General features: G+C 41.1%; 1 protein-coding gene across 10 annotated transcripts in view; it reads left to right on the forward strand.

Annotated features, from left to right (window-relative positions):
- FRMPD4 (FERM and PDZ domain containing 4) overlaps positions 1–8944 on the forward strand; it is a 798322-nt gene extending 789378 nt beyond the window's left edge. For 6 of the 10 annotated variants that reach the window (XM_070257121.1, XM_070257120.1, XM_070257122.1 and 3 more), the window contains 3 exons: positions 2747–3811; positions 4169–5455; positions 7075–8944. In XM_070257121.1, the coding sequence (XP_070113222.1) occupies positions 2747–3811; positions 4169–5455; positions 7075–8399 (3677 nt within the window). In that variant the 3' untranslated portion in view covers positions 8400–8944. Of the gene's footprint in view, positions 1–2746; positions 3812–4168; positions 5456–7069 lie in introns of all 10 variants that reach the window. The other 4 variants (XM_070257124.1, XM_070257123.1, XM_070257125.1 and 1 more) reach the window with 1 other exon arrangement.
- The last annotated feature ends 15407 nt before the right edge of the window (positions 8945–24351 follow it).

The following is a 24351-nucleotide window of genomic DNA, read 5'->3' on the forward strand; positions in this document are numbered from 1 at the left end:
TTCTCTTCTCTTCAGAAACTCCCAAAAGATCTCCTGAGACTCAAGAAATGTAGAGAGTGAAGTTCGTTTCAGCCAGTTCATCCCTAGTCCATTCTCTCCTCCCATTCTGTGGGAGACTGGGCCACAGCATAGATCCCAATTCCCAATCCACATCCTTCTGTGTCTTCAAAATCATTCTAGAAACCAAATCAGTACACCCTTCTGGAAGGAAGCCAAGATTGAGTGTATATTTTCTTCTTCTCTCAAAGTGATCAAAGACCTTAGTCAAGATCTCTAATAAGGAACAGTAAGCTCCCATTTCTTCTCTATCTTGAAAACTAACCTTTAATTACTTTCAAAATCCCTGAACCCACATATTTATGCATCTCTGGGCCTTACAAGAGTCTGAATAAGTGTCTGTTAACTTGCTTTTAGCCTGCTGACCTATTCAGTTTTCTTATTGATCTAAACCAGGAATTGGCAAACTATGGCCCATGAATCAAATCTTGTTCTTACAAACAAAGTTTTATTGGAAGCCAGTCATGCACATTCTATTAGTTTCCTAGGGCTGCCATAACAAATTATCACAAACCCTGCAGCTTAACATAACAGAAACTTAGTGTCTCACAGTTTTGGAGGCTAGAGGTCTAGGCACTGGCAGGGCCCTACTCCCTAATCTTTTCTTGCCTCTTGCCACTTCTAGTGGCCGTCAGCATCCCTTGTGGCTACATAACTCCAATCTCTCTGCTTCCATCTTCCCCTCTTCTCTGGGTGACCCAAACCTCTCTCTCCTTTTCTCTCATGAGGACTCTTGCCATTGGTTTTAGGGCCCACATGGATAATTCAGGATGCTCTCATCTTGAGATCCTTAACTTAATTATGTGCGTAAAGACTCTTTTTCCAAATAAGGTCATATTCACAGAGTGGACATATTTTGGGGGAGGTCGACGTTCAACCCACTACATCCGTTTATTTGTGTATGGTCTATGCCTACTTTTATGTTAACAACAACTGAGTTGAGTAGCTGCTCAACGGAGCAGTTGGCCCTCAAAACCTAAAATATTTACTATCTGGCCCTCTCTTTACAGAAAAAGTTCACCAACCCCTGGTTTAAACCCAGAGCTCCATCACGACTTTGCTCAACTGCTCTCCCTCCCCCAGTGATGCACACTCCTGACGTGCATGTGCACGCAGCCAGTCAGAATTGAAATTGTTGTTGTTAGTAAAATAATGCTGAACCCCCACAGGTATATTTATTATAAGGTAACATGCAAATATGGCTGGTGTGTAACTCAATGTCTTCAAAATTATATCTTTACTTGCTATTCTTGAAAATATATGTAAAATGATTTGGAACATTGTTCAGCATTCAGTCCATTGTATAATTGATGGGGAGCAAACACCTCTTCAGTAAAACTGGTTTTTTTCCCCAAGTATTTTGTACACCTGATATCAGTGTTATCCAAACTAGGGCCAGGGGGCACTTTGAGGGGACAAATGGGAGAATATGTGGCCCTAACATTTCCTCAAAATATTGCCTCTGGAATCTACAAATCGACATTGACAGAATGACACGCTGCACTGTTTTGTTAAATATCAGAGTAAAATCTCCGCATCAAAATTTCTTTTTGAGGGACCAGCCCCGTGGCCAAGTAGTTAAGTTCGCGCACTCTGCTTTGGCAGAGCACTGCTCATCAGGCCATGCTGAGGCGGCATCCCACATGCCACAATTAGGACCCACAACTAAAATATACAACTATGTACTGGGGGGGTTTGGGGAGAAAAAGGAAAAAAAAAGAAGCAGATTGGCAACAGATGTTAGCTCAGGTGCCAATCTTTAAAAAAAAAATTTCCTTTTGAAAGACCTTTGAACAAAGAAAACAACATATTTTAAATTAGGGTTTTGCAATTCTAATTCATGAGGAGCATCAAACAAATCTTCAGGAGTTCTCATGATACAAAGAAAAATTGAAATTTGTCAAAGTATTAACTGTGCTTAGAAACAGCAGAGAGAATTATATTACCTGTGACTGCTCTACCTTATGCACCATACATATGTGTGCGTGTGTGTGTGTGTGCATACAGGCATGCATACTGACATTTATACATGAATATATTAACACCCACAAGGGTATAAAATGGCTGAAGATAGAGGTTTTTGTGCTATCATTACAATATTTATTATTACATTATATTTTTATTTATATATTATACATACTTATTATTACATTCTTACATTATCATTACAGTATTTCCTAAAATATGTGGTAGGAGTATGAGGATCCTTGGCCTTCTCTTAACTTAATGAAGAAAAAGTCCAATATCTTCCTCTACAAAGTGAGGAATGTTAGATCTCGCTTTATAAAGAAAAGGGCGATCTATTTTCCAGAATAACAGCCTGTTGGACTATCACCTGTAAGGATTTTTAAAGGCATGTTGTACACCCACATTCATAGATGTAAATGAGGTCTTTTAATAATAGAATGAAGGGCCGGATGGAATTAAGCTGGAGTTCCCTACTCTCAAATGGTGTTATGTTTTATCGAATAGCAGTTATATTTTATGCAGTATCTGTTTTGTTAAGGTCAATTCTCCTAACCAAGAAAGCCTTGCACCTGAAGCCTAAGTCAACCAGTACCATATTTAGAAAGCTGAATAACCGTAGTTACAAAAGTGATGCTACAAGCCATTAAATTAAGGACAGAGACGAGGCCCTCCAGAAACCAGACAGCACAGTAATATTCTTTGCATAATTCTTTCTCTTTAGGAGCTGAAAATAAAGGAAAGCATAACCTCCTTGGCCCAGAATGGAACTGTATACCCCAAATGACCACCTTTATTGGCGAAGGGGAACAAGAAGCCCAGATAACATACATAGATTCAAAACAGAAGCCAGTTGAGATTACAGATGGCACCTTGTGTCCAAAGGACCACCGGCACTTATATATAGACAACACCTATAATTCAGATGAACTCAACCAGCAGCTGACCCAGCCGGAAGATGCTCCATGTGAGGCAGACTACAGAAGTCTAGCTCAGCGGTCCCTGTTGACCCTCTCAGGGCCAGAAACTCTAAAGAAAGCACAGGAGTCTCCAAGAGGAGCTAAAGTGTCCTTTATTTTTGGAGATCTCGCCTTGGATGATGGTATTAATCCCCCGACTCTTGGTTATGAAAGACTATTGGATGAGAGTCCAGAACTGCTGGAGAAACAGAGGAATCTCTACATCAGCAGTGCCAATGACATGAAGAGCCTGGATCTCACTCCAGACACAGAGAGCATCCAGTATGTGGCAAACTCTGTTTATGCAAACATAGGTGATGTGAAGAACTTTGAGGCCGCTGAGGGGATAGAGGAGCCCCTCTTGCACGACATCTGTTACGCAGAAAACACTGATGATGCAGAGGACGAGGATGAGGTGAGCTGTGAGGAGGACCTCATGGTGGGAGAGATGAACCAACCACCCATCCTCAACCTTTCTGGGTCAAGCGATGACATCATCGACCTCACATCCCTGCCCCCTCCGGAAGGGGATGACAATGAGGATGACTTTCTGTTGCGTTCCTTGAACATGGCTATCGCCGCACCCCCACCTGGCTTTAGAGATAGTTCAGATGAGGAGGACTCTCAGAGCCAGGCAGCTTCCTTCCTCGAGGACAAGGAACCAGGCAGTAGCCTGCAAAATGATGAGATCCCCGTGTCCCTCATTGACGCTGTGCCCACCAGCGCCGAGGGGAAGTGTGAGAAGGGACTGGATAACACCGTTGTTTCCACGCTGGAAGCTCTAGAAGCTCTGTCCGTGTCAGAAGAACAGCAGACCAGTGACAATTCAGGTTCTTTCACGATTGTTACATTTATTCACTGATAACCATATCATTTCATCCTTTCAAGCCATTTGCCCTTGGAGTCCTGTTATGTGGTGTTCTCCATTTCACGCATGTCCCATTTCATAAATGTGCTGAAACTACCATCATGGGTTTTTGTGTATGTGGTTTCCTTTGTTGTTATTTTTTTAAATATGTAGCACGTTTTTTCCCCCATTTCTGGAACAACTGTGCAATAAACTCAGAGTCCTTACTGAAAAGGGAAAAACTTGGTATTTTTTTTTAATAATAATGAGTCCCATTTTCTTACATGTCTCCTAGTGCCTCTGCATCCATTAATCGGTTCTTGTTTTTTACGGCATGCAGGTGTAGCCATCTTGCGGGCTTATAGCCCCGAGTCTTCAGACTCGGGCAATGAAACTAACTCTTCTGAAATGACTGAGAGTTCTGAACTGGCCACAGCACAGAAGCAGTCAGAAAACCTCTCCCGCATGTTCTTGGCCACTCATGAAGGCTACCACCCCCTTGCAGAAGAGCAGACAGAGTTCCCCACCTCCAAAACTCCTGCTGGGGGCTTGCCTCCGAAGTCTTCCCATGCCCTGGCTGCCCGTCCGGTGACTGACGTCCCTCCCAAAGTTGTGCCTTCCAAGCAGATACTTCACTCAGACCACATGGAGATGGAGCCTGAAACCATGGAGACCAAGTCAGTCACTGACTATTTTAGCAAACTGCACATGGGGTCGGTGGCGTATTCCTGCACCAGCAAAAGGAAAAGCAAGCTGGCCGATGGGGAAGGGAAAGTACCCCCTAATGGGAACATGCCAGGGAAAAAGCAGCAGGGGTCCAAAACAGCTGAGGTGGAGGAGGACACCAAAGGTAAATTTGGTACTGTGTCTTCAAGGGACAGTCAACACCTAAGCACTTTTAATCTGGAAAGAACTGCTTTTCGCAAGGACAGTCAAAGATGGTATGTGGCCACTGATGGGGGGGTGGCTGAAAAGAGTGGGTTGGAAGCAGCAACAGGGATAACCTTTCCAAGAGCTTCCGGTCTGGGGACAAGGGAGGCTGAAGGGAAGGATGAAGGGGCTCCCGATGGAGAAGCCAGTGAGGTTTCAGGACTTGGCCAACAGGACCACTTCTTAACTGACGTCACCTGTGTAGCTTCAGCCAAAGACTTAGATAACCCAGAGGATGTTGACCCGTCTACCTGTGACCATCCTTCCAAGCTTCCTGAGGCAGAAGAGAGTGTGGCCCACCTTTGTGACTACCACTTGGCCAAGCGGATGTCATCGTTACAAAGCGAGGGCCATTTTTCTCTACAGAGCTCTCAAGGCTCTTCAGTGGATGCAGGCTGTGGCACAGGCAGCAGCAGCAGCACCTGTGCCACACCTGTGGAGTCCCCACTCTGCCCCTCCATGGGGAAGCACCTGATTCCTGAGACTTCGGGGAAAGGCATGAGTTATGTTTCTTCAGAGGAGAGAGCCACTGGGCTTCCCAACCACGGAGCCACCTTTAAGGAATTACACCCACAGACAGAAGGGATGTGTCCGCGGATGACAGTGCCTGCTCTGCACACAGCCATTAATGCTGAACCCCTGTTTGGCACTTTGAGAGACGGATGTCATCGACTCCCCAAGATTAAGGAAACCACAGGTACAGCAATGATGGATTTAGCACTTTGTATTACATGCCAGGAGCATGTAAACCAAGCTTACAACAAACCTGAAAATATAAAGTCTGGAATTAAAGTAAAAGTTAGAATTTTTAAAAAGGCTGCAAAACTGTGGCCAGATTAAGTATCAATCGTTCATCCCCCAGTGTTTAATACTGAGGTTTCTAGAACTGGAACCGTAGTTAAATGGCACTTGCTGTTTAGAATCTTGCTCTGTTCCTGCTGTTAGAATTTGATGGAGCAATATTTTTTTCTAAATTCTAGATGTAGACTTGGTAGTGCCCAGTGTGACTTTTAGTTACAAGATAGTTTTGCTTAGAGTCACAAGAGTTTGATTTCCTTCTCAAGACATCAAATTTCGAATCTTGCCGTTTCATGATTGAGAGCAAGGAAGGATAATAGAGCAGGCTATCAGGAAGATCAGTGGGATTTGGGAAGATCATTTGCCTTCCAGCAATATGTACAGATTCCTCCCTCCTCTGTAAGACTCTCCTAGAGGAATATTCTGAAATGTCTGGCATACCTGGGTGTCAGGAAGGTTTTGGGGGTATGCATGATAAGCTGCTATATTTTCCCCAAAATAATAAAATATAGACACAGGTAGCAACAACAGCACAGCTACTTTCTGTGCCTGCCTCCACCGTTCTACCACCCAGTGGGCGCATATCCCTCTCACCGATCCACTTGGACAGCAATCATGTGGCAAAAGCAGATGCTCTTTCATACTTTCAAATTTCAAATTGTATCATCAATAGTGTCTTTTTTCATATAGGTCAATAGATGTTAGTGAGATCTTATAGTGGTTAATTTCCATTCCTGCCCTTTGTCTACTTTCTCAAAACCCACCGCTGGCTTCACCTGCCTTGGGAAACCCGTCGGGTGAATGTTACTTGACTCATCACCCAAATAGCATCTTTACCTCTAAACTAATTAAAGCATGTTGTTTAATCCTTTGCAGTTTACAAAGAGCTTTCACCTAATTTACCTCTTGCTTCTCACAAAAATTCTGTGAGATGGAGGTTAGTTTCTTCACATGACAACTTTTCTGAGTAAAGTTGAACAACTTGCCCAGAGTCTCAACTTCAAACCCTGCACCAGGCAAACCTCATGGGGCCCTCTTAAAAAGGTTAGCTTATTTAATTTGCATTAATTAAATTAGGCCACTTCTTTAAAAAAAAGGTAACCAATGCCAGGATTAACCTAACTCCCATGAAATGAAACTTAAATATCATAAATATGCTTGAATACTCTGTATGTAGGATGTGTGTTTTCTAATTATGTGTCTAAGCTTTGATAGATAAATATTGGGAGCAAGGCAAGTCATGAAATTCCATTGTCTCCCTGAAAATGTTTGTGATTTCTAGACAATTCCAAATGAATCAGTAGTTTAAGAAATAATAGATTCTATTATTTCTTGAAATGGAAATCTCTTACGAGATCGCGGGAAGCAGTCTTTGGAAAGCAGGATGACCCTGACAAATGGCAGTCCTTCCAGAATACATCCTCGGGAAATGACAGGCATCACGTAGAAATTTAGTGAAAATAACCACCCATGAGATGCTTAATGATTCTCTCTGTTTTTCTACTACCCCTAGTGTAGCTTTGACAGAGCCTGGGAAGGAGAGACGAGGAGGCATGCCTTCAGCTTGGTCTCAACATCCTGAAGCTGATCCCATCCTGCTACCATCAAACATTCACTCAGAATCAAAGGTGCCAATTCCAAATCAAGACCCTAATGATTTCTCCCAAGCAAACCAGGCATACAGAGAGGCTGTGAGCTGGCGGCCACTGGATCTGAACGGGGGAAGCCTCAGGACACCCCCCAGCCAGAGAGCTCTGAGACGTAGCAGCAGTATCCTCTCCGGATCTGTAGGTTTGGAGATCTTCCGAGAGAGAACCAAGGGTGCAGTCAGCTTAAAGTGTCAAGGTATCACAGAAGCACAGGAGGCCAGTTCAGAAAGGCAAGCAGAACTCCCCCTGGGGAAGAAGCTCACCAAAAGTTTTTCCCAAAGCTCGATGCACTTTAGCTCTGAAGGGAGGGTTCACAAAAGGTCCCCAGTGGCTCACAAAGACTCAAAGCTGTATAGGACATTACCCTTGCGGAAGCTAGAAGGCAGCAATTGGAGATGCCGGGGCCCTTTCAGCTACTGCTTCCTGAGCCGAGGGCAGGATGAAGACGGTGATGACGATGAAGAGGGGGGAGAGGCCACCCGCCGGGTCCCTTGCCTCTATCGACCACAGATGACTCAAGCCATGCCAGAACCACCCAGCCCACTCCTGGCTGTTGGGATTCAGAAGCAAGGAGGGGAGCTGTCCAGAGGTTTAGTGCTGAAGGTCTGGGCAGAAGATCTGAGTGGCCCAGATGACATAGACTTCAGCAACCTGGCTTTTGATGCCCGGATTGCAAGAATAAATGCCCTAAAGGAGAGCACATATGCAATGCCCGATGGGTTCCTCGCAGCCCAAAATGATGCCAATGAGCTGCTCTGCCTTGTCAGGGCAACCAAGGAGAAGAGAGAGGAGTCACGCCCTGAAGCGTATGACCTTACACTTTCTCAGTACAAGCAACTGTTATCCATCGAGTCCAGACAGTTGGGAAGTGCCTGTAGGAAAATGGCGATGGCGGAGAAAAGCCCAGAGGAGATGCTCCTAGCTATGACTTCCAGCTTTCAAGTGCTCTGTTGCCTAACAGAAGCTTGCATGCGATTAGTTAAAGTCGTGAACTCAGAAACACAGCGGCAGGAAATTGTAGCAAAGATTGATGAAGTGGTCATAAACTATATTTGTCTCCTGAAAGCTGCAGAGGCAGCCACTGGAAAGACCACTGGGGATCCTAATGTTGGACTCTCGACGCGACATTCAACCACCATGGCCGCTCTCGTAAGCACACTAACCCGTTCTCTCAAGATGCTTTTAAATAAATAAAGTATGAAAGTCACATCATAGTCTACCTTTGCAAAGCCATACATGAACTTTTATTTACTTTATGTGTACGATGAACAGATGTCTCCTTTCTTCTCTCTGTATATTTTGTTATTTTATATAAAATAGGAGATAGAAGTCACACTGATGAAATGTTGAAATGTACTTATTGGATGTATTCTGTTTATATTATACATATATATACATGTAAAAGAAATATACAAGAAAGTGATGACATTTGGCTATTTTTCTTATAGTTAAAACTCCAGGTATATGATGTGAAATTTTAAATTCTACCATGTTAGAACAAAACAATGAAACCTATCCCCTTTCCCTCCAAGCAGATACTTGGAGACCATGTCATTCGTATTTAGAAGTAAAAAAAAGAAAGAAAGAAAGAAAGAAGGAAATCACAATGTATATAAAACAGTACCTATGTTTTAAAATTATGATTTTTAAGCATTGGAAATAGCAAAACATTTAAAATTCAAGAAGCTACTATGAATTATTAGAGAATATATATATATAATAAATTAATTTTTTGCTCATAGTCTTTGGTTATCTGATGCTTTCTTCCAAGAATCCTACATATTTAATTTTGGCTTATGCCATTTGGGCTAGAAATGTGGTGGGGGCGGATTCTATTGTGTCAGCACAAATGCTCTTCACAATGTTTCTAGAATTAAAATACTTCCCAAATAGAAAAACAGAGGGAATGATGGGCAGGTTCCCGGGTAATACCTAGAGTTATAGATTATCTAATTATATAAAATGAAAAGAATTAATATCAAATTTAAATTATTTGATGAAAAGAGAGATCCGCTTTGACTAAACGTCAAAATATATAAACCAAAGACATCATCTTGCCCCCCACCCAGCCCAACCATGAAACTTAGAATGCCCTTAAGAGTGACAGAACATTTAGTGAAGTATTTGCAAACTTACAAAAAGGAGCGTGCAATGATCATCAAAAGTAAGCGCAGATCCAGTAACATAAAGCAAACCACACACCAGCCTGTGAGTCATCTCACATCACAGCTCTCAGCATAGAGCCCCAGGCATCATCTTTTCTACAGGAGCCAAGGCTTCCAACCAAATTTGGAATTACAGCCTAACACTGGGACAAACTTTCAAATCTGGAATGTTCCAGAAAATCAAGGAGAGACAACTACTTTAATATAGAAGCTGTGATTAAATAAATAATAAAGTATTTATTAAGTGTTCTAATCTGGATTGGCTGATAGAAATATGAATGCTGGAAAAAAGAGACAGAAGTGGTAAATTTGACCACTTTAGGTGAAACTGATGGAATGCAAATAAGTTGTCAGGACTCTCTAAAAATCTATCTTTAGGTCGAAGCAAAAGGATGCAAACTCTCCAGTTGTAAAATAAAGTTGATATGTACATATGTCCTTCATGGGTCATTTAGTGCTCAAGCTACACACACTCCTATTTATGTAGGTGGCTCCTTAAAGTATGACAGGAGTATGCCAGGTGCAAATATTTACATTTTTGTAGCCTGCTGGGCAGGATGCGTAACAAAGTCATAGTTGCGCTCTCTCTCTTGTCCCTTGTTCCATAGAGACTCAATAACAAAAGCCACACATATTTATAGATGGTAGCAAACAAAAGAAGTTTAGATGTGTGTTATTATAAATAGTGTTTAAATAATAAAACATTTTATTATAAATATTGGTGTTTGATATTGAGAAATATTAATGGTGTTTACTGTGGACATTTTTGGTAAATATTCTGTGTACTGAAATTCTAACATTAATAGGATGTGTGTTCTATGTCAGACAATGTGCTAACATATCACATATATTATCTCATTTAATCATCACAACAATCTTATTGTTTGGACACTCTCGTTAATTCCCTATGGAGGCAACATGGTTTAGTAGTTAAAGACATGGGGTTTGGGTTCAGAAACTTCTTGATTTAAATTTGGACTCTGCCATTTTCTAGCTCTTTCATCTTGGGAAAGATGATCAGTTTTTTCTAAGTCTCAATTTCCTCATAGTAAAATGAAGTTTAACAATAAGATCTATTTCCACAGGGTTGTCGTGAGTTTTAAGTAAAATTATGTATGTAAAGTTCTTACCACAATACCTGGCAGAATAAATACTCAATGTTAGATATTATTATCATCATAATCATTACATTAAATATATTGTCCAAGATAATATGTGGGGGATGTTTGTTTTATACGCATATTGATCCTGACTCTGTGCAGAATACATTATGTGTATTGCATATGTATAAAAGAAGTATACAAGGAAGTGATGATCCTGGTTCACATCACATATCCAGTTAAAACAACTTCCCAGTCCGATTCCTTGAGAGGCCTCAGTGAAACAGCTCTGGGTCTTTCTAATCAATCTCCCATTACCTATGGGTGCTCCAATAAGTTTTTGTTTCTTATAAACAAACTCTTTACTACTTAGAAAACCTGAAGGGCCCCCATTCAGTAAACATGGGGCTCCTAAGTGGGGCCCAGGTCCACTAGAGTGTAGGAAGAATATATTAGAATGATACATGTGTTTATTTTTATCTAGCCTTTTTTATGTTTGTGTATGTTTTATAATGGCATAATAGTACAGTGGTATATGTACATTATTTTAAATAAATCAATCAATTAATAAGCATATGCCTGGTGCATGTATGCAAAGATATTGTCACAGGTAGGGTTGCATTTACTAAAGTTTGGAGACCACTGAACTAGAAAATAAATAAAACTTCCTTGCATTTGAGGTCCTTTATATTTAGTTCTCGGCCTATTTTTCCAAGTGTATCACCTATCATTTTTATTAATCTTTTATTATAAAACTTTCAAACATTATACAAAAGTAGATACAATCATATAATGAATCAATGTCCTTGTCACATGAACTCATGTCCAATCTTACTTTCTCTATTTCTACGCATCTCCTTCCACACTGTATGTAGAAGCAAATCTCAGACATCATAGCATTTAATCCATGAATATTTCAGTAAGAACTTCCTATAGATAAAATCTTTTAAACATAATCACAATGCCATTTTCACACTTAAAAAAATAATATCCTAATATTATCATGTAAATGTTACAGAAATAAATGACAAAGAAAGTGAAAATTCCTATAAACTCAACCCCCAAAAACAGTCATTGTCAACAATTTAGGGCATCTTCTTTCAACCTTCTCTATATATATATACTAATGTTGTTATTATTGTGTTTATGCGTTGAACTTTTGACTCAGAGAGTTGGTCTGACCACATTTGCCCTTCTGCCTGAGTCTCAGTTCCACCATATTTCATGTAAGTGGATTGGCCAGAAGAGAGATGATTGATGTGGAAAGAAAGTGCTCAGATGAACAACCACCACAGCATTAGGCTTATAGTAAAATCCAACAACTGATGCAATTGTGTCGGACATTAAAATTAATACAGACCCCTAGGCTCAGCTGGAATGAGTCTAATCACAAAAGAAATTATTTTCCAGAAAAGAAAGACTGACAATAAATATTGAAATGACCAGCTGCAGCAACGCTACAATGGATCAATTCCTTCTGCTATGAATTTTCGTCCTTCATTATGACTTGTCTTAGGAAAGACAATCTTCGTTGGTTTATGTTCCTCTTTCATACATTTCTAAATGCCAGTTATTAATTCTCTGACTGATACTTCCAAGCCTCTCAGGATGTCACTCTAATTTATTCCTCCTGGATCACTCTTGATTTGGCAGTGGGAGAAGTTTGCTCTCTGATTATCACCACTCATAATTGTCTTAACTGCTTTTGAAATTGAAAGAAAAACCAAATCAGCTAAGTTTGGGTGATTCTTTATCTCTTCCAAACATTTAGAAATCTTCATATAGGGATCACAAGACATGGATATTACATTCTCTATAACCTGATTTTGTCTCTGCATTGAAAGTGGTGGATTTGGGGTGGCAGGGGGGTGTGTTTAGGTGTATAAAGGTTTGGGTGTATAGAGATGTGGTGGGGGGGGGGAGGGGATGTTTGATTAGATAGGCCTGTGTGTCTGTGTGTAAGACCAGTTTTCAGTTTGGCTCTATGGATTTCAGTGCTAGTTTCCCTTGGGGCAGTCCAAAAACTATAATAAAACTTTCACTATATAACATCCCAAATCTTCCTTTAAAGTCAGATTGCAGAAATGGCTTCTCAGCTTTGAAAGATCAAAGAGTTGGAATCTTACCTCTTGAACTGAATTTTTATTCATAACAAGTTGAACATCACTAAGTTGGATACTTTTTAGTTATTCTGCCTATTCCCTGGCCTACCCCTCTCACTTTTTAATTTCAAAGGTTATACACAGGAAATCCATGGAAGAACAATCTAGGTCTTTATCAAATGTTTCTGCTGCACAAAATAACAGAATGAATTAAATCCTGCATTGCTGAAAGAAGTAGATAACCAATTATCCCAAGTGGCTTATTTTACCATTCAACTTGAAATTAACCTGCTGCCTTCAGCTAAACTTTCACTAATCTTTCCTCCATATTTATGATTGCATCTCAATTTTCTGTTACACATTAATTTCAAAGCATTAAGGGTTTTTTCATTCTACCTGTTAATTTTCATTTTCCGCTCTACAGTCCAGACCAAAATTCTGTGCCATTTGTGGCATCATCATTCATAGCTTTAGGCAGAATTAGTGTTGGCAGTGGATGTTTCTGAAATTCGGGAGCTGAACCTGCTTGGTAGCCTCCAACCAAGTGATATTTCTTTTGTTTTCATTTTGATTGATTCTCTTCGTACATCTTGTCCTTTCACTAAATGATCCATGGCTCCTTTCTGTCACCCACTCACAGAGGCAGGATGAGCCCATTCATTCCTTCAAATAGCTATTAACAACCTCCTAATCTGGGCAAACATTGTGCTAGATGCTGAAGGTGGGCTACAATGGTCAAGACGATTGACACGGTCCCTGCCAAAAGTGGAGTGTGCCTTCTAGAATGGGTAATCCGTTGTCATCCCCCAAGAAAGGAAGGGCTCAGAGTGAGTCAGCGTAACAGGCCATCTTCACTTTACAAGGTAGTGCAGGACTGTAAAGATGACCATGCAAGCCAAAAATGGTCTTAATAACCAATGAGAAAAAATTCCAATTGTTCCATGACCTATGAAGATTTTGTCAAAATGTTACTCTTACTGTCAGTTATAAATGTATAGGGACATGAAAAAATACAGTAAAACTGATATTTATTTAACACACAGTAATTTAAAACATTAGAAACTTTGAGAATTAAGTGGGCCTTTTTTGTAAAACCTTATAAAGAGAAGCTTGAACAGTGCTCACCTTCTTTTGTTCATCATATAACTTGCAATATGGAGTAAGCATCTTTTCTATGCTTTGGCAAATTGTCATACTCCTTTCTAAATTTGGATCAGCTTCTAACATTTTATCATTGGTGTGTTCAATGTTTTGAAGTGTCTCCAAGACTTCCTTTAATGTGAGTGGGGTTTTTTCCAGTGTCACTTCCTCTGGGACAGCTTCATCCTTTTCATCACAACCGCTTTTCTTATTGATGTCAATAAGTTCGCCTTCACTGCATCCCTCTGGCTGCATATCTACAGTCTCAAATGAGGGCAGTGTCAACATTCCCACAGTCAGCTACTTCTTCTATTACGCCATCTAAATTTGATTTTAATTTCACTTCCAGTGTTATCACTTTTTGTTTCTTTGCTGCACTTTCATCTTTGTGGACCAGTTCCCTCTTCCAATCATCCATTTTTCTAAAATGTTATGTAGCTTTGTCACTTAGAAAAAAAGGAGGCAGCACAACTATGTGCTTTGCTGTCTGTGCATGAACTGAATAGCAGATGCTCAGTGACCAATCGCCAGCAGACTTTGAAAGAAGTGCTGTGACTGGTCACTGATCATCATGCACATCTTTTATTTACGTAGCGATTTTTGGGTTGAAGAGCTAGTAGCAAAGTTTGTACTTTATGCAATTAATTCATGGTTAACATACCACGGTAACTGAAGTTTAAACCATGTTTTTGGGGGGACTGGTGTTTAGCTAAACCCTGGTAACTGGAATTCATGCATATCAGACCCATGCAGAATGAGGACTACCTGTATGCAGACAGTTAAAAGGTTTGAAGCTAGTGGTGAAAATGGCTGAATGGGTAGCATTCAGCACTGTCCGATAGAATTTTCTGCAATAATGGAAGTTTTCTAAATCTGTGATGCACAATATGGGAGCAAATAGCCATAGATGGCAATTAAGTACTTTTAATGTGGCAACTGAATTTTTACCTTTTTATAATTTAATTAATTTAAATTTAAACACCCACCTGTGTCTAGGAGCTACTATATTGCATAGTGCAGATCTAGTAGACAAACAGACAAAGAGTCAAAAATAAACAGAATAATGACAGATTGCAGTAAATTCTAAGAGGGAAATTGGCAGGCTGCTGAGGAAGAGACTATAGAGAAGTCAGGGCTTTGTCTAGATTTGAGAGGAAGGAGCTAATCTGATCAGGTAGTCCCCAGGACACCCATTTCACACAGGCCCAGCTCGAGACATTTAACTGGTATATGCAATGGAGACAGTGGCAGAGACTCTTCCTCATTAGACCATGAGTTCTGACTTATCCAAATTCTGTCCTCGGCCCTCGGTAAGTCTGAGGTCAAAAGACAACTGGGTACCCCCCGAACAATGCAAACACACACACACAGACTCAAACACGTTCACTTGTTCTTAGACTTCGGATGCCTTAGACCATGTCTGATTTGCATGGATAACTATTTCTTCCCAAAGACCTGAAAATCTGCTGTAGAATTTTGACTACACCTTAGTTTGTGAATGACTGACAAATGCCCTGGGGTATGGGAAGTGTTGTGGCAAATACTGACCTAACAGCCAGTATAAGCAATATGCTCCCTAAAATATGTCCTTCCCAACACAGTCTGATCCCACACCAGCCCTCAACCCAGAGCTGGAACTTTCGTCTGCTTTTCCCCACCTTTCCACCAGTTCTTGGGCCCAACATTCTTCTTGGTTGGGTTCCCAGCTGGCTCCCAAGTCCACTCAGATGTGACCCAATACGTTCTGCCTTCTAAAATATAGAGAGAGCAAAAGAAATAAAGGAAGATGTGAGCTGAGTTTCATGAAAGCCAATTTAAATTTAATCTCCACTATCCACTATTTCCTCCCTTTGTCTTCTTTCCACTCCTTCTATCCCCTGACACTCCCCCACCCCACCCTTCTATGTTAGTTTTCTATTGCTGTGTAACAAATTAACACAAACTTAGTGGCTTACAACAACACACGTTTATTATCTCCCAGTTTCTGGAGGTCAGCCCTCTCTAGGCACAGCCTAACTGGCCCTCTGCTCAGGGTCTCAAAAGGTTGCAATCAAGGTTTCAGCTGGGCTGTATTCTCATCTGAAGGCCTGGCTGGGGATGAATCTGCTTCCAAGTTCATTCAGATTGTTAGAATAATTCATTTTCTTGCAGCTATATGACTGGCTGTTAGTCCTGTTGTTTTGCTGGCTGGAGACCAGAGGCTGCCATCAGGTCATAGGGGCCTCCCACAGTTCCTTGCTGCAGGGGCATCTCCAAAGTAGCTGTTCACTTTATCAAGCCCACAAGGAGAATCTATGACTTCAGGGAGGGCCCAGTCCCTCTTTTATGGGACCCTGTTTTATCACCTGATTACGTCAGGCCCACCCAGGATAATCTCCCTTTTGAGTCACTCAAAATTAATTGATTTGGGACCTTAAGTACATCTCCAAAGTTATTTCACTGTTGCCATGTGCTATTGGTTAGAAGCATGTCACAGGTCCTCCCCATGGTCAAGGAGAGAGGGCTGTAGAGGTCATGAACAGCAGGGACAGGACTCATGGTGACCACCTTAGGGTCTGGCTGCCATGCCCTCTAAGGCTCTTCCCTCAGCTACAAACTCGACAGATCACATCTTCCCCTAGACAGAAGAAATAATACGGACACTTAAAATACAAACTTGAAAGGCTTTCAGGACCCGCTGTCCTGACACGAGTCATCAAAGGCCACATGGATGGCCTTCAGCCTTCTCTGCCCTGGCCCAGGCCCATTCTCTGGATATATTTCTGTGTTAATATGCCAAGTTGCTCTGGGGCTGGAAACTCCAATAATTATGATGTACTGACCTGTGCAGGTCAGGATTTTATTAATGCTAAGTCCATAGGTAAGCTTTCTGTGGCGAGATGACTTTTTTCATTGCACTCATTTTAGAGTCAAGTTATGACTTCGACATCAGGTGAGATTGAATAATTCAACTGGCAGGTGAATTATTAAAGATGCTAAACTTTAACCAGGGTAACCGTGCCTTTCTCAAGTATTTATGGGAAGGGGGATGAGCTGGCTCAGGTTGCCTGCTCCTAAGTTATTCACCTGGAAGTGGAGCCTACACATTCAAGTTCAGCTGCCCACTGTGCCAACTTGGAACTCCCGGCCAGAGGACCCTGAAGGAACGATGCTTCCTCCACGTGGGCTCCAGCAGAGATGAATATGGAACAGGGTTCATTTCTTTCTAGATTGTGTGACCCTTTATTCTCTCCCCTTATTTTCCAAAGCTATATTATTGAATCAGACTTTACTGGAGCACTCCTTCAGTACTCCCTGGATTTCTGAGAAAGGTGCAACAAAGCCAACACACACACACATACACGAGCATGTGATGCAAATAAATGTAGTGTCACATCACCCAGAAATACATGCATGGACCAGATTTGGCTTTCCTGCCTCCAGTCCACCTCTGCCCCCCACTACCATGAATTCAGTCTTCAATCTGTTGCCAGTATGATTATAATGACATTAATAATAATATACCTAATATTTATTTAGGCAAATATGCCAGGCACTGTGCCAAATGACCTTCATGCATCATTATCCCATTTATTTCCTGGAACAACCTATGAGAAATTATCATCCCTTTTTGAAGAAAGGAAATTCAGGTTAGAGACTTTAAATTACTTGCCCGAAATCCTGGATGCCAGTCAGAATCCAGATTTGAACTGAGGAATTGTAATTTTGTTCATCTGTCTTTGGCCAAGTAGATAGCTTGATTATGTTTAATCAAAGAAATGCCAGCATGTATTTCTTAAAAACTTAAATTCCACCAAAGAATTTACAACAAAAAGCAACCATCTCCCATCCCATAACTCCCCACCCTCAGTCCCAGTTCCAAGCGACAACTCATTTCGCCAACTTCTGTTTTTAGTTTTTTAGTGGTTTTATCCTTAGTTCTAAATAATATAATTTCTTGATTTACCGCCTTTGGATGTTTTCTACTGACTACGTCTTGAAAAACAAGGAATTCACTTATATGTTACCCCTCACCTTTCCTTCTCCCCTAACCAACGTCTGATAGGGATGCTATTATTACGTTCTATTCTTCGCTACCTATTTACCTTTAAATATCATAATTGCATCTCTGCTTCTTGTTTAATCATCTTTAGACACCCTCTCTTGACTCCTCATCTATGTGGACTAAAGCGATTTGTTCCCCGAGCTCGTCTTGCCCTCCACCTCACCACTTCTTCACTTCTTCCTCCTGACTTAGGCCATCAGAACCTTCACATTTACATTATTTACATTGTTATTAAAAGCAATGTTCTCGACACTGTTTAGGGATCAAACTTTTGTAAACCACTGCAGCCTGGAAAACCAGTGTAGTCAACTGCTTTCTCAAAATCCGTTGAGTCATCCAGAGCTCTTCTGGAGGGTGAGACACAAAGAATCCTACATGTGGAAAGAAAGACGAAAGAGAAAACCGAGTTTTCTGTGAATTCATTGTTTCTTAAATTGGTAGTTCTCAAGGTGTGGCACCTGAACCAGCAGCATCAGCATCACCTGGGAGCTTGTTAGAAATGCAAATTCCTGCGCCCGGGTCTCAGACCGGCTGAATCAGACACTCTGAGGATGGGGCCCAGCAACCTGTGATTTAACAAGCCCTCTAGATGATTCTAATGCATGCATGCTCAAGTCTGAGAATTACTGTGTTAAATGATTAACAACAGATATAATTTAAGGAGCCTGACTCTTTCCTGCACTAAACATTGTCTTGTGACTGAAATTAGTTAAAATGTGTTTAAATATTGAAATACACACAGAAAGCCTATGATTAATATTTCCAAAGGAGATGACTACAGGCTGCATACAAATTGAAGTGAGGTTTTACCCGATTGGACTTTCAACCTCGTGAAACATCAAGGGAAGAAGTCTCATAAGACAAAAGAAAGTAAATGGAACACAACTTGTATTGCATTAACCAGAAGTTCTGTAGTAGACAGAATATTCATAAATATGCCAGAGCAAGGCAATTTTCTGCCCTACGTTAGCCTGACAAAAGTTCAATGTGATTGCTTTATAGGGTCCCTTTAACCAAAGCTGAGCCCTCATTCTTAAAGGGCAAGTTCATCTTACTGTCTTTTGCTTGTCAAGGTTGGTAACATTTTCATTTCTCTAACTGAAATGAAGCCATTCTTGCTTTGACTTAGGTTGGATTTACAATTTGCAAGCCAATAATCAGCATTTGCATTATGATTATTATTGTGCTGAGATGATTCCTTTTCTACGCACCCAATGTCATTGTTACCGAACAAACTCTCACTACCCAATGCGCGCAGAAGCCATTACCATGGCACATCAGTCTTTGAGAGAGGAGGCAGTTTATTGCCAGGTCAACTGGCTAGGAGACAGAAGAAGAGGCCTTCAACTCTGTCTCCCCAATCCAGGGTGTGGGGCTAGGTTTAAGGACTCAGGGAGGGCAGGCTGGTGTGCTGAAGCACTGGCAGGACGAGTTTCGATTGGCAGATCAAAGTTTTCTCTTCTGCGCATGCTCCTGACTGGCTCACTGCCCCTGTTAACATCCTGTTGTTAAGATGAGGTCAGTGATGGGAGGTGACCAGGAAAAGTACAGTACACAAAGGTCAAGTTGTTATGCAGATTGAAGTCATCTGCCTTCTCCATTGATAAGTTTCTAGAGATTTAGAGTCATCTTCCTCTTTCTGGCGCAGAAAAAGGGGCACCCTTACAAATGGAGATTTCTCTTATACATGTAAATGTCCCTTACAAATGGGTAACTTCTACCAGGTTTCCCGAGCTTTTCCTATGTCTGCTGTTTTTTTAATAGTCATCAGCTCAAAAGAGCCCTTATGCCAAAGAGGCATATTTTGGGGTGGCAAATTCTGTTCCTGGTCCTGTGGTTACAGCATGGCTCCCAAGTCATTTGAAAGAATCAAATAAAATAGATTCTCTTTCCTTAAATAGCATCGATTTCTCAACAGCATGCCGCATTTAGATTCCTTTGTATTTACTTACCAGGTTTTTGGTTTTTAAAAATGTTCCTGGGGTTTCTAAAGGATTACGTTTTTTCCTACTGATAAAATGAAATGTGCTCTTCTGAATATCTATTGCTGCATTAAAAACCACCCCAAAATGTAGGCGCTTAGAGAACAATTTATTATTATCTCTCTGGGGTCTGGGAATTGGCTCAGCTGCGTGGTTCTCAGTTGCGATCTCTCAGGCAGCTGCAATCAGGTGGTGATGAGGCCAGCGTCATCTGAGGCTTGACAGGTGCAATATTGTGATTTGAAAAAAATGTACATATTTGGCCATTCAGATGACCAAAATATATTTCTCAGATACATTTCGTCTTCATCCAAAGTTCCTGGCTCACAGCTCCCAAGACCTTTGGAATTTCCTAAGTGATAAGAGCAATGGGAGCATCTTTTGTTACAATATTTGGTCTCCTGTCCTCAGTTCCTGAAATCCCTGCAGAGCCATAAAGGTGAAATGGGTGTTTTGTTATTCATAACAAGCCCTTTCCCCACAGCTGGGTTTATGTTAATGAGTGGCTTTTGCAAAGCGCCTAAAGATGGGGGCTGGTTGCCTGGGGAACCAATCATGATTAGAGGCGTGGACTTCCAGGGAGGGGAGAGGGGCTGGAGGTTGAATCAATCACCAGTGGCCAATGATTTAATCAATCATGGCTACATAATGAAGCCTCCATAAAAACCCAAAAAGGAGGGGGTTCGGAGAGCTTCCATGCTGGGGAACCAGAAAGCTTCCACATGTCACCGTGCTGGGCCCCAAGCTCCACAGGGACAGAAGCTCCTTTATTCGGGACCTTGTCCTATGTATCTCTTCATCTGGCTGTTGGTTCGTATCCTTTAATATCCTTTATAATATATTGGTAATCTAGTGAGTGGGTTTTCTTGAGTTCTGTGAACCGTTCTAGCAAATTAGTCGAACCCAAGGAGGGAGTCATGGAAACCTCTGACTTACAGCTAGTCAATCAGAAGTACAGGTAACAACCTAGACTTGCAATTGGCATCCTGAGTTGGGGGGGTCGTTGGAACCTCCAATTTGTAGCCACTTGGTAAGAAGCACAGGTAACAACCTAGGCTTGTGATTGGCGTCTGAAGTGGAGCGCCGTCTTGTGGAACTGGGACCTTTACCTGCGGAATCTGATGCTATCTCTGGGTGGATAGCGTCAGAATTGAGTCGAGTTCTCGGACACCCTACTGGTGCCTGAGAACTGCTTAGTGGTGTGAGGAAGCCTCCACACATACGTATGTTGCAGTTGGGTCCAGGAATCCTTTTAACGGGGCTTTGAGATGACTCCTCATTGGCTAGCAGTTAGCCTCAGCTGGGAACTCAGCTGAGGCTGTCAAGCAGAGTCTTACAAGTGAGTTCTCTCCGAGGCTTGGGCTTCTTATAGCATAGCATTCTCAAGATAACAGCACTTCTTACAAGGCGGCTGACTTCCAAGATGGAGCCTCTCAAGTGCAAGCATCCCAAGAAAACCAGGCAGAAGCTGCAATTCTTATGGGATAGTCTAGAAAGTTACTCAGCAATTTTCTGTTGGTCAACTGAGCCACCAGAACAGACCAAATTCGAGAAGAGAACTAGGCTTCGCCTCTCAATTGGAGGAATGACAAAGAATCTATAACCATCTTTAATCTGTCGCATGTGCTTCTCCCAAACACGGTCTGGCATCTCAATCGTATTATCTGTTCCATGGAATCGGAATTTCCTGGAGACATCCCTCCCTGCCAGAGCCTTTTGACTTCCTTTTCCAGTAGCAATCTGTTATTATCTGAGTAAATATCATCTTAGCACTTCCCTTCCCAGTTTTCTTAGAATGGACCGCACAGTTTCCTGTATCCAATATCGCCTAGAGGAATTTTCCCATAAGGCTGATGTGGAATGTAACCTTTTTGAATCTTGTATGTCTGAAAATACCTTTACTTTGCTCTTATGCTTAACTGATTATCTGGCTACATGTGAGATTCTAGGTTCAAAATTACATTCCTTGAGAACATGGATGTTATTGCCCCACCTTCTTTTTGTATCAGTTTGCTAACTGTCAGTCTTGTTGCTTTAGAGGGTCCCCACCACACACACCTAGAAGATCTATTTCTTCTGTTTACTTGCAGTCTGAATTTCACAAGGTTGTGTCTAGGTCTGGAATTTTCTTTCATTCATTCTGCCTAGAATTTAGTGCATCTTTTCCATCTGGCAGCGCATGCCTTTCTTCAATTCTAGATTGTTTTCCTTCTGTTTGTTTTTTCCTCTCAGTTTTCTCTATGGCCATTATCTAGTGTTCACTGAAGAGAGCAAACCACTCACATATTTGTTCAGAGATATGAGCTATATTGTTTTCATAAAACTCTTTTTGATGCACTACAGAGCCCTGCTTTGCCGTTTTTATGGTTTGGGTTATAAGGTGGGCAATGGAGTATGTGGAGGTCGAGGGTGACGAGTACAACCCCTGCCCTGGCCATGATCTAGGTGAGCACAACTAGATGTGTGGGTGACTTTGTTTATATTGCTACTTACCACCTATTGATTTGCATTCTGATTTTTGTATGACACACTTAAAGCGAACATTATTCTCTGTAATTTTCTGCAGTCAATTCCTGTGTATCTATCACCCAGATCTGTCATATCCTGGCAACTTGCATGTTGCTTTGGATCCTTCTCTTAAAGAAGGAAACATCAGACAGTTGGAAAACTTTGAGGAAACTCCCCTGGTCCCACATTTCTCTCTTCCTCCTCAGATAAGAGGCCTGACAGCTTTTGTATCAGCCTCATGCAGTTCTTGGTATATTTACCACATAGTTACGTGTCCTTTACAATGTGTAATATCATTTGGCATGTTTTTAAACTTTATGTAAATGATGGTGTACTGTACATATCCTTCTACACTTTGTTATTCAACATTAGTTTTGCAAGATCTGTAGCTTTTCATAGATACAGCTTTCATTCATTTATCTTCATTGCTTTGCAGTAGTCTATTGCATATTAGAATTTACATTCAGCTGTTAATAGACATTTAGGTTGTGCACATTTTTTTGCTATTAAAAACACTGCTGCCATGAACATTCTTGTACCTGTCTCTTTGTGCATATGTGCTGTGATTTTTCTCTAGGATATATGCCCAGGTGTGGAATTTGAGAAATATCTTGATATTCTTCAACTGTACTAGATATTGATTCCTCTCCACTAGGCAGGCCCAATGATCCATGGTGATTGCAAGAACAAGGAAAGCAATTCAAGCAACAGGCTAGGTTGCTCTGAATATTCTTTCTCCAGTGGTTGGTTCCTGAGTATCTGAGGTTTCCTTCCATGTAGGCTGGCTGATTTTTATAGGGAGAGAGAGATCAATTGCTCTCTCTGCAATAAATCATATATTCCCCAACACCAACCCAAACCCAAGGACCCAGCAGCATTCTCAAGTATCTAAGCTCATGTTAAGCCCTTGTAGAATAAGTTGTTTTTGTTTCTCCTCATGGCATGACTACAGTGTAGAAAAATGTTGGTAGTGGGTTTATACTGACACTTATGGACAAAACCTGGATAAATTAAACAAAGAGATGAAAGAGGAAAGGGGAGGGGAGAAGTAGGGGAAAGGAAAGAGAATGGAAGAAATCAAATGATCAGTTTGGGAGGCTCACCATCTGGATAACTCATCTCCTGGAGAGTTCAAAGAAAAATGTAGTGTTATTTTGTTTGCATGTATCATGACTTAATATAATTGGTACTGTCCTATAGATGTCATTTTAACTATTATATTTATCTTAATTTTCATGTTGTTATTATTGAAAGATCTGTCCCATGCTGCTATGTGTACTCTTTTGTTAGCTCCTGGTTTCTAATTGGTGTATAATATTCCACAGTGTACATCAACCACCTTTACTTAGCTATTTCCCTAGTGATGGACACCTAGATAACCTTCAACTTCCTTCTACAAACCAAGCTGAGATAAATGCCCTCATATGTCACGCTATGTAACAACAATGCACACATACATGCTGGGTGACAGGTATATGTATACTTAACCTGACCAGACCAAGATGGCAGCACCTGCCTACACACCCCTAGGGCATTGATTCATGCATCCCACCAACAATGCACACTATCCAACTTATGTCTTTTGCCCAATTTTCAATTGAGTTTTCTATTTTTCAATATTGATTTGTAGATGTTTCTTATGTATTTAGATATAAGGTCCTCATTGATTTGGGACATTGCAAATATCTTATAGTCCATCATTTGTGATCTTTTCCTGTAATTTCCTTTATAAAACACAAAGCCTTAGCATGGAAATGATAAAGTCCATCCATCTTTAATCTTTATGATGTCTTACCTGAGGGTTTTGCTTAAAAGTCCTTCCTCAATTTTGTTTTTTTTTTTTTTTTTTTTGCTGGGAAAGATTCACTCTGAGCTAACATCTGTAGCTAGTCTTCTTTTTATTTTCCCTCCCCAAAGCCCTAGTACATAGTTGTATATTCTAGTTTACATCCTTCCAGTTCTTCTATGTAAGCCACCACCACAGGACAGCTACTGACAGACTAATGGTGTGGTTCCTTGCCTGGGAACCAAACTGGGCCACTGAAGCAGAGCATGCCAAACTTTAACGGCTAGGCCATCAGGGCTGGCTCTCTCAATTCTTTAT

Source organism: Equus caballus, chromosome X (assembly GCF_041296265.1).
Source record: "Equus caballus isolate H_3958 breed thoroughbred chromosome X, TB-T2T, whole genome shotgun sequence".
NCBI lineage: Eukaryota > Metazoa > Chordata > Mammalia > Perissodactyla > Equidae > Equus > Equus caballus.